The sequence below is a fragment of the Syngnathus acus genome, chromosome 5 (assembly GCF_901709675.1).
Source record: "Syngnathus acus chromosome 5, fSynAcu1.2, whole genome shotgun sequence".
In the NCBI taxonomy this organism is placed as follows: Eukaryota; Metazoa; Chordata; class Actinopteri; order Syngnathiformes; family Syngnathidae; genus Syngnathus; species Syngnathus acus.
The window spans coordinates 12039674-12050458 of NC_051091.1; the positions used below are offsets into that span (position 1 = coordinate 12039674).

The window sequence follows — 10785 nt, forward strand, 5'->3', positions numbered from 1 at the left end:
TTTCATTATTTGGATAACGGATGGACAGATAGATCGATAGATCGACAGACAGATCGATAGATACCTCGCAATGACGTAACCCAAGAACTCGTACGACTACCGGAAGTCTCCCGCTGCGTTTGTCAGTCACGTGACTCCCTGCAGCTTGTCGCAGCTCTTGGTACCTTATCGACGTAAACCCTGCGCGGAGTTCATTGACGACGACCCGTGAGAGCGGCTGAGGTGAGTGAATAATCATAATTACAATTAGTCGAGTTACGCAGAAATATCGTAGTTCGTCTTTTCCATTTCCAAATGTGAGCATTGTAGCTCAAGGGACTGAGCGTTTCAACGGGAATAGCTGCCAAGCTAATGCTAACGCTGGTCGCTTCGCGACGTATACGTTCACACTAACGTCACGTGAATGAACAATAAATAGTCATACTGTAGTTGTACGCCACGCGAATATCGATCACGGCTGAATTTGTGGCGTTTAAGTCCGTTTATCCACGCGTTGATTGCCCAATCAACCGTTAGCGGGCCTTTCTTTTTTAGCTCGCTGCTAGCAAAGCACGCAGGCTGTGATTGACACGAGCAGACACCCCCAAATAAATACAACTTAAGCCTCACTGGAGCGTGGCACTCATATTTATACGAACGTCGACTTGTTGTGTGTCCACATGCCCAAGCACTTAAGTTGTATGTATAAATAGCATATGCGATTTAAACATTATGTGGCTGTTCTGCAACATGTTAAAATACCATACGTTACTCCTTTATTAGCAACATTACGTTTTAGTTCATTTTAATTTATTTAGAACAAATGCAAGTGTTTGGGGACGCTCAATACTTATCTTTAGAAAATGTTTTATTAAATGTTGTATTGAGGATTTGGAACATACCCCCACAATGAAGATTATCTGTAAACCCGTTACAGAAAATGTGGAATGGACCAGGGCAAGGACCAAGGGGAAGACCTCCGTTTAGGTAAGTAAACTGCTCTTTGCTATATTTAAAAAGCCAGTGTCAGTTTTGCTTTTGTAATTCTGACCATGTTGCCTCACTGCTCTGTATTATATAGATTAATATGACTCCAAAGCAAACATTACAAATATATAGGAGGTCCTTGGCTTATAACGTTTGACATTTTGTGGTTATGAAATGCAACAAGTAATAGAGTTGGGCATTGTTGGAATTTGGAAGATGTAGGTTACGCTTCCAGTTCTTCAATCCAATTCCGGTTCCTTATGATTCTCAATTCTGGTTCTCATGTAGGGGTAAAAATAAACAAGTAAACAGAGGGAGCTTTGCTATGAGTTACTTAAAAGGCTGTTTTTAAGCAATATATTAGTATCAAACTTATGAATTTGTTTTTTTAAGATGCACGAAGCAGAAAACGTTTTTACAACTTTTTTTTTTTAATGCTGTTAACCAATTAATTATGATCAACCTCATTGCAGAGGTAATCACCGCGAAGAAATGTTTGGGAGAAGAGATCATCCGATGCCTAATTTTTGGGGTAGAGATGGGATGAATATGAGACCCATGGGCCCAATGGGTCCTCTGGATCTACCACCACCGATGGACATGAGAAGATTGGAAGGTCCACCACTGTGGGGACATGACATGGATCCACGCGGTATGCGTGGCAGAGGTCTGGACAGAGATCATTTCAGATCTGGCCCTGGTCCAAATTTAAATTTCCGAGGGCAGTTTGACGGAAACCCCAGAGACAATTTGATGAATTCACAGGGTATCTCAGGATTTGAGAGAGGAGGCAGAGATCCTCCAACATGGGGGCCAAACAACAGATGTATGGACATGAGGGACAGGGACATGTTTCGTGATGTGCCTTGCTTCAATAATCCCAACACGGATGGGAGAAGAGGGTTTCCCGTCGACAGAACAGAGAACAATAGTGATTTTCGGGGAATGCGGCCTCCAATGGGTATTGACGGTGACAGTCGTTTTAACATGGACATGCCTCCCAATGAACGGAGGATGGGGGACATAGATAGAAGAGGAGGACCGCCTTTGAATTCAAGAGGTGGATTTGAGGCGGATATGGACTTCAGAGATCGCCCTTGTCCACCGCCTGAATTTCGAGACAGGGATCGCTCTCCTTTAAGATTTGGAAATGATGCCCCTCCAATGGACAGGCCGAGCGCTGGCCCACCTGCCAATGCTAGCGGGCCCCAAAGATCCGACTTCAAGCATCCCGAAGACCAGCCCAGAATTAATAAGGGTCCAGAATCAAGTGGTAGCCCCCTCATGGACTATAGGAGCGGTGAAGAGATGACTCTTGCAGAGGAATGGAAGAGCCGACAAAAGGATAAACCTCCTCTTTCAGATGAAGGTATGGAAGGTGGTTCTCAGCCCACCCACCCAGCAGGTTTTAGGAGGGATGCCACCAGTGGAGGTCCACCAGCATTTGTTGACAAGGATAGACCGCCTATTAATTTTCCAGGCAAAGATGTTTGCTTCCCTCGTGCCGATCACTTTGTTGAAATGGATCGCCCTCCGTTTGGTCGAAACTCTACACAAGAAAGAACTCCACCCTCTGTCGCTCCGGGAAGAGGAATTGAAAGTAATCGCTGGCTCGCAAAAAGAGGCACGGAACAGAGTCAGGGTAACTCCACGATTGGTGAAAACTTCCATAAGAACCAGTCAACTCGTGAGACTGTGGAGCCAAATAATAGTTTTACAGGACTTGAAGGTATCACACACAGTGAAGGACAGACTCTGGGTAAGATGGCAGAAATGGAGCATTTTCAAAGCAGGGACCAAGACTACAGAGACATTGATTACCGGACAGCTCCTGCAAAGATGTTTGAGTACAAGCAGGAGGATCTGCAGGGGACACCACTGATTGAGGAATCCAAACCAGATGAGCATCCGCAATTCACTGCATCAGGTTCTAAGGCAAGTCTGTTTTTAGTCATTAAAATGAATAGACGACTCATCAACTATCAGTTCAATATAGCCGTCAGAGTTCTAGATCAGTTCTCATGCTTGTATTTTGATCATAACGGATTTTATTGGACACCTCTATAAAAGGATCAAGATTACAGAAGCTCGTCAGTGGAAGGCAAAGTTTCCACAACAGTATCCATAACTGGCATTCCAAAGACTGCGACGATGGAGCAGGTAATCAAACACACTCATCTGTTTTTAATCTTAATTTTTGTTTTTTTACCATACTAGAAGATTTGTGTGTTGAGGTGCTCAGAGCATTTTGCCTTATTTTTCTGTTTCCAGATTCTAGGTGCCATTACAGTGCCAGGTGGGGTGCCACAACCAGGGATGAAGATTAAAAACATCCCAGGTAAAGACTGAACTTGTGGAACTGTTTTGGGGCAATCGATCGCTTACGTGTCCCTCGATTTTTACACTCTTTCGACGCTCGCACCGCTGCACGCTTCCTTATTTGATCTTCATGGTTGCTTTTGTTGTCTTTGGCCTGTGTGATCCTCGATCCGTTACAAAGCGGGGAGGGGAGGGCGGTGGTCTGTAAAGCCAATTTTGCCATCTCTGTTGGGCAGCAATTGGAGAACATTCAGTCGGAGTGATTCATGTGTGTGTTTGTGTGTCCTTCAAAGACGTTTATGTAGTTTTGTCAGACCTTAGATTAGAGTAAATGTTTTTTGTGCGCATACTCGGAACTGTTTAGGGATATTTTCTTTGTTTTGACTGAACAAAAGGAAATGAACCCAAACACCACACAAGTGGCGACTGCTGTCGAAATATCCCTTTTAAACGTTTGAAGGCTTTAATCGAAGCTTTCCCTGCCAAAGATAGTCAGTTATCAGGAGACATAAACATGCAGTGTTCCCGAGAAGGTACAGTATTTTGGTGGCTAACTAAAACTCCCTCGCAGAGAAATGTTCATTCATTTCGATGTGTTAACGCACTGCTATCTTCTTATGTTATAGCGGGCTGACTGTGGTTACTGGAACTGACTAACAAAAACCCATTTGTATTTCAAATGCTGTCCCCAGGTTACAGCTCTGATACGGCCTATGTGGAGTTTTTAAACCTCGAGGATGCAGTCCGCTTCATGGAGTCCAACAAGGTGGCCTATCCTCGTCACTCGACCAAGGCCGCCTCTCCCGACAGGATTACGAGGGGTCGAGAGGGCAATTTGTAGATTGTGGACAAAGAGAATTGGGCAGGGGGTGGGCTTTACTTTCCTAGGTCGTCAGAAATTGAGGAATCTGTTACTGTTTTTCTTCAACAAATGCTAGACAAAGTTTTAAATCGCTAGAGAATTTTAAATCCATCCGACCATTTTCTTCCGCTTACCCTGCCTTTAGCTGAGAAGGGCAGATTTCCCTCTCTAATACCACTTTGTCTGGCTCTTCAGGGAGAATCCCAAGATCCTAAGTCCCTCCAGCGTGTCTTGGGTTTTCCCCGGGGCCTCATCCCAGTGGGACGTGCCAAGAATGGTCTTAGTTATTTTTAATGATGACTGTGAAGAATGGCAACCCTATTTTCACAAAGCACGAGTTATTACTACTAGCGCCAGATGTAGTATTGAGCTCTTCATGTCATTGATGGAACTGCTAACAAAAGTCTGTTGCCACAAAACTCTAGACATGTCGAACATTCAGAATGAAGTAAACTTAACGTCTCAGATCATTTGATATGTATACTTTGTCATTGCGAAATGGAAATTGTAATGCCATTTACGTGCGTTTGCAAGAGCAACCCGGACACATATCCGAAATGAACAAGTGGTCGTTGGGCACTGCAAACCGGCAGCGGTTTCTCAAGTGTGTGGAGCTATTTTACAAAATAAATTAAACCGGTCACTTGCAAAACACAGGGGTATCATTCAGATATAACAAGAGCACAAGTGCTAATGCTAGCGGTGAGCGAAATCACCAAAGACAGACAATATACTGTAGAGACAACCGGTGGTTGATAATGTAAAATTTGTCATCGACAAAACATGGCAAGCTCTTCCCTCTTGCAGTCACCCCACCGTTGCAAACGAGGATGATGGGGGAAGTGTGAGTGAGCTTGTTTGGAGGTGAAAGCTTACACAGCAAGTTGACAGTTGAAAAAAAATATTGATAACATCGATTAATTGATGTCAGGTCGATTACCGCCATGGTAGCTTTGGAACCGTTTGCTTATCTGGATGAGAGAAACGTTCGTCTGATCAAGTCACTCAGTCCGTAGTGACTTTGTTGTTGTGCTCACTCTGTTGACCCTTGTCCATCATTTAAGCAGGAAAGAAGCGTACTTCTTTTTTTGTCCTTGCAGTTAGGTTCTTGTCTGTGGGGATTGGTTATATTTTAATAGAGGCTATGTAGAAAGTAGTCTTGCCTTGGGAATGGTGAAGTATTACCCGAACCACAAGCTGGGTTCATGATGTTTTTGGGTGTTTCAGAATAGATCTTTCATGACAAGGCCTAAAGACTTGGTGATGAACTTCTTCGAAAGTTGCCCTAAAAATAGCACTTTGGTTTCTTGTGTTCATGGCTCCCATGGGATTCTCCTAAAGTGGTGTTGCAACTGTGCTTCAGATTGAATTTTCTCAGCATCTTTGGAGACATTACCATACAAACCATTAGCATTAGGAATTGATGGTGTACATAGATGATTTGTTTTTAAATATGTATTCACACAAACACAAAACCCGGTCAAATTTGAAAATATTCCCAGAAGTGGCTGGGGACTCCTTCTGTTTTCTTGTTTAGTTTCTAATTTTCTTTTGTATAACCATTTCTTTATTTTACGCAGGATTTGATGGAAATGGTAAAACTGGAGTTTGTCTTAGCTTCTTTTAAGTCAATTGGTGACACATGGAATTCGCTGGCTGAGACTTGCCCTCCTATCTAAACCAAGTGGGGATCCAAGTGAATGGATGGATTGATTTTCCTGATTGTTTGGTGCTGCTGTTTTCCCCCAACTTTTTTTTTTTTTGCCGTGTTCAGCACACACATACACAAAAGCTTAGTTTGTGGTGTCATTTTCTCTCGAGATCCATTTTGAGGGAATAGCCTGTACTATGGAGTGTGGCTTACTATGCATACATTTTGTAGACTGACTCAAGATTTTCAAGTCCTGAGAAAGACAAAGTTGTTTTTATATGCAAGTATGAGACTGAGACTTCAGCAAGGATTTGGGAATGACATTTTTAGTATTCCGTGGCCTGAATCCTCAGTTGGCAGTCGGAGGAATTAGTGGCCTTGCTGAACAGGCAAAACAAGTTTCTGTTTGTGACAATTTATGTTCTCTGTGAGTCTGATTGTTGTACTTTTAGACTGACAAAATGTGCAATATGGAAAGGACAGCTTGAGGCTGTGTTGGTTGATTCAATTGTCTGGCATATCCGAGATGGCTCATTTGATAAACAGTTTAATGGGATTCATTTAATACAACAACAATCAATACATGCAGCCTTCGCTTGTAGCTACCACAATACTGTAGTGTACGCCAGTGGGGCTTATTTTCGTTTGAAGGATGGTACCAGTTCTTGGACCAGTGTAGCACCCCAAGTGCCCCCGCCACAGTGCATTTTGGGTGTCACTGGTCTTACTTTAGGCATCCTTTTGAGGGCTCATTTTGATTATGTGTGTGTGCTCTTGTTGCAGGGTTCCCTCAAGGTTGGCACTAGAACAGTTTCCCTTAGCTACTCTCATCCAGATGACAGTCAAAGAAGTGTTAATGTAAGTCCTGTCAATTGTGTCATTTAAAATGACCAGGCCTAAATGTCGATCTTATAAATGATGCATTTTTTTTTTTTTTTTTTAAACAAGGAATCCCATCGCACCTTGACTCCACCCGTGGAGTCACAGTTGTCCAGACCCGATCAGCCATCAGAAGAATTTGAGTCCGGCCAAAATGGGTCGGCGTCTAAAGGCCCCACGAAGCCCCTGCCTTCCACCCAGTGGCAGCGCAACTCTGACCTGACCCCAGAGGCCTGGCAGCAGCAGGTTGACCAGCAGTTTCAGCAGCAGGAAAGTGAGACGCAAGCAGAGTCTTGGGGCAACCAAAACACCCTTCACCACAATTCCCTTCAGTCCAAAGCAATCTTTAAGGACAGTAAAAGTATGTACCGTAAAGCGTTAGAACCGTCTGTTATTCACCATTACTCATATAATAACTGCATTCTCCTTGTTCCCCTGAACAGCCATGATCATAAAAAATATAAAGCCCACCACAACAGTAGATGCCATTCTCAAAGCTTTGGATCCGTTTGCTTATCTGGATGAGAGAAATGTTCGTCTGATCAAGGCCAAGACCCCTGGAGCAAAGTGCTTCTGCTTTGTTGACATGGATTCCCACGAGGTGCCTAGCCGTGCATTGCTTATGTTGCCATGTTGGCTCTACAATTTGTGTAGCGAGTATTTTGTTTTGTAGGAAGTGACTCGCTTGGTGGACCTACTCCTCAACAAACCCAATCCCCTTTATATTGATGGAGTCAGAGTGTATGCAGAAGTTGCCAAACCCTTAAAGCACCAGAAGTAAGTCGTCAGGTCAGATTTTGTTCTTCGTCGCACTATTTCTTATGGCAAATGGACTTCATTTCTTGTCCGTTGTAGTTTACGAAGAGAGCTTGACAAACCAAACAGCTTGACCCCAGGCTATCAGCCCGCAGGCAGTACAGTGGAGGTCAGTTGCGCTCCTATTTATGCCGACGGAAATAATCAGACCTTTCAGTTGATGTTTCCTCTGGCGTTTCAGCAGCAGCAATTCTACCCGCAACCTTTCGTGCAGCCCCCTCCTGGAATGCAAGGTGAGACATCTTACGCATAGTTACTCACACATTCGTCTTGTTACCCATGTAAAGGTGATTCTCAGGAGCCTTGAGCGTAAATGCACTTAAAATAGTGCCGTTTTGTCCCTAGCCGGTTTGCCGACTGGTAGCAGTAAGCCGCCTCTGTCAGTAGATGGCAACATTATCCAGGTGGGTGGATGAGATGCTTTGTTCAAAATTTCAACAAAAAAAAGTACCATCCATGACACTTCTTGTAACGTATCATCTCATAGGGAGTTGACTACGCCAGTCAAGCCGTGGATCCGTCCTACCAGTCGACCGGAGCACATGTGCCTGATGATACTGCAGCCACTGCCAATGAGTCGTTTGGTAAGAACATCCGCTTTATACCAGTGGCTGTTTGCATGCATGTTCATCAGTTACAAAGTCTTTTCTTCATGATCCTCTCAGATGCAGAGACGCAAGATACGTCCAGTTACTTGTACGACGCCACATCGGGCTTCTACTATGACCCTGAGACAACCCTGTACTATGACCCTGCCTCAAGAGTGAGTTTGCAAGACACCATGGTACAAATGCGTCAGCATACAGTAGATACTACTGAAGTATTATAGGTGTTGTATTTTTGGAGACTTCCAGGGATCTGTACTGATACAAATCCAGGTATCAATCAAATCTCATACCTTAACATCTTTGTTCACAGTACTTCTACAACGCACAGAACCAAGAGTATTTGTACTGGGACACGACAACAAAGGCATACGTTCCGGTGCCCGGAGGCAACCAGGGGCACCAACCTGTGGTCATGACGGCCGAAGACCAAGCCATTCTCTCTAACCCGGCAGCTGACGCTCCTTTGGACATGAAGAAACCCTCAGCGCCCCCAGTGGCCTCCACCAAACCGCCTGTTTCTGCTGACAACCAGGGAAGTCTGTCTCCTGAGAGGAAAGATGATGACGACTCGCCAAGAAGGGATGACAGACCAAGAAGCCTTGCTGCTGTCAAGGTTGTTTACAAAATTAATGCCCCCCCAAAATATGTCTATGTATAGGAGAATGGGTGACTGAATAAATGCTTATTGTTCAGATCATGAAGGATATGGAGCGCTGGGCCAAGATCCAGAACCGGCAAAAGGAGTGCGTGCGCTCCCCGTCACCTTTGCTGAGAACCGGCATGGACGATGACAGGAAGCAATCCAAGACGGCTGATGCGGGCTTTGCAGTGTTCGAGAGGAAGGTGAGGAGAACGCCTTTCGCCGAACTTTAAGTCTCGTTATTTGCAAGTCATTCACGTAGTTGTGCACCCACAGAATTCAGGCAGTGAGGATCTCTTCAAGAAGCCTCTTGCTCCAGTTAAAAAAGAGGAAAAGTCAAAGGTAAAGATGTTAAACTGAACCCCTGCTCATCAGGAGCGATACATTCCATGATCAACTGCAATGTAGCGCGGGTAAACCATTTGTTCCGAATGTTCTCCCCACAACTCAGCATGTGGTTTTGTGTTGTCAGCGACTGATGGGCTCTCTGGGGATGCTGGCGTCAGACTACGCCGCCGGAAGCGACGAGGAGGTGGAGGAGGACAAGGAGGAGGTAGCACGTCAGATCAGCAAAGCTCCGCCCAACGTACGAGAGGACAAGCTGACGGACTGGAAGAAGATGGCCTGCTTACTGTGCAGGAGACAGTTCCCCAACAAGGACGCGCTCGTCCGCCACCAGCAGCTGTCCGATCTGCATAAAGTACAGTATTGCCTGCTAGCACTGCTAATGCTAACATGGTGCACGTCCTCTCTTTTTGACAGTTGTCTGTACTTTCAGCAAAACATGGAGATCCACTTGAAGATCAAAAGGTCTAAGAAAGAGCTGGAGGCACTTGAGAACCAGGAAAAAGAAGTGAGTGAAATGTCGCACGGTCTCGTGAAGTTTGGATGTTCCCTTAGTGGATACATGTGACTGTGAATGGTGTTTTTTCAACATGTGCCCTTTGATTGGTTAGAAACCAGTTAAGGGTGTGAATGTCTCCCAAACATTCCCTACACAGCTGACCACCAGGGAAGTTGTCAGGTCACCAGAACAAAAGCGGAGAAAACATCAACAGCCGCAGCAGCATCATAACAGCTGGGCTGGAGGATCTAGGTACGACTCAACACCACCTCCACTTGGCTCTTTCATTCTCTACTCCCTGATCACTATCTGTGAATTTTTTTTATTTTTTTTTTAACTTTTGTTTTTTTGGCCTTAGAGAGATGAACAAAGTCAGTGAAAGACCTGGTTTGGGCTCAGAACCTCCACCTCCCGTAAGTGTTATTTCTCTTCCATTACTTTAATGTCCCGCACTGATTCTTTTTTATTTACACCCATTTCGATTCCATTTCCATAGAGACGCCAGAAGAAAGAGCACGTAGCTTGGGACCACGCCACCTACAAACAAGCAGTGCGGAAGGCCATGTTTGCGCGCTTCAAGGAACTGGAGTGACCTTATTCGAAAGCCGATCCTTCGCCCTTGTCCGTCACACATTGTGAACCAAAACATCACAAAGACAGTGATGGATGGATGTTGTGCCGGCGATGTTTCTTGAACTTGTAAATATGAAATCACCCACAGACTCACAGTTAAAGTTTGTTTTAAAGCTTCAACTTTTTTTTTTATTATTTCCTTTCCTCGTTTTTCATCTGTGGATGTAGTATTATATATGCACTGTTTTCTACATAAAAAAACACAAACAACTCAACTTTTGTTCTCTTTTTTTAGTGTTTTCACATGATTGTCAGTTGCTGCATGCGATTACTAACAGTAGTAGTCATGATTTTGTAAATGTTTCTACTAAATACTAATATAAAATAAATTCAGTGAAAATCATGTCACTAAGAATGTGGACTTGCACAGGATAGGGTTTGGGTCAGACCACAAATATGAAAATAAGCGCAGTCTTTTGTTGTGGTGCTTCTGTTATGTTATGTCAAGACAACCATTCTGGGCCTGCTTCATCCAACACAGACACTCTTGGATTTAAATGAGAACAATCTTTAGGGACACATGGCAGTTATTGTACTGCGAGACTTCATTCTCCATCACAAGGTGGC

At 44.3% G+C, this 10785-nt stretch overlaps 1 protein-coding gene across 3 annotated transcripts; it reads left to right on the plus strand.

The window, feature by feature from the left end:
• The first annotated feature begins 70 nt into the window (after nucleotides 1-70).
• LOC119122793 (RNA-binding protein 5) lies at nucleotides 71-10433 on the plus strand. Of its 3 annotated transcripts, none has more exons than XM_037251367.1 (23): nucleotides 71-222; nucleotides 917-966; nucleotides 1440-2901; nucleotides 3037-3126; nucleotides 3238-3304; nucleotides 3978-4051; nucleotides 6582-6656; nucleotides 6747-7038; nucleotides 7121-7278; nucleotides 7351-7454; nucleotides 7533-7602; nucleotides 7675-7726; nucleotides 7839-7897; nucleotides 7981-8077; nucleotides 8159-8256; nucleotides 8412-8714; nucleotides 8795-8944; nucleotides 9018-9083; nucleotides 9214-9441; nucleotides 9520-9594; nucleotides 9698-9837; nucleotides 9944-9998; nucleotides 10082-10433. In XM_037251367.1, the coding sequence occupies exons 2-23, from the start codon at nucleotides 920-922 to the stop codon at nucleotides 10175-10177; spliced, it is 3858 nt and encodes a 1285-aa protein (XP_037107262.1). In that variant the 5' UTR covers nucleotides 71-222; nucleotides 917-919; the 3' UTR covers nucleotides 10178-10433. The 3 variants fall into 3 exon arrangements, with proteins under 3 accessions (XP_037107262.1, XP_037107264.1, XP_037107263.1); XM_037251369.1 differs by having other exon boundaries at nucleotides 9743-9837; XM_037251368.1 differs by having other exon boundaries at nucleotides 7678-7726.
• The last annotated feature ends 352 nt before the right edge of the window (nucleotides 10434-10785 follow it).

What these genes read in the sequence shown, in the direction of transcription:
- LOC119122793 (XM_037251367.1), top strand. Translation starts at nt 920, where the DNA reads ATGTGGAATGGACCAGGGCAAGGACCAAGGGGAAGACCTCCGTTTAG. An exon ending in AGCTGTCCGATCTGCATAAA is followed by an intron (nt 9,442 to 9,519) that starts GTACAGTATTGC and finishes CTGTACTTTCAG; the next exon opens with CAAAACATGGAGATCCACTT. An exon ending in GCTCAGAACCTCCACCTCCC is followed by an intron (nt 9,999 to 10,081) that starts GTAAGTGTTATT and finishes CCATTTCCATAG; the next exon opens with AGACGCCAGAAGAAAGAGCA.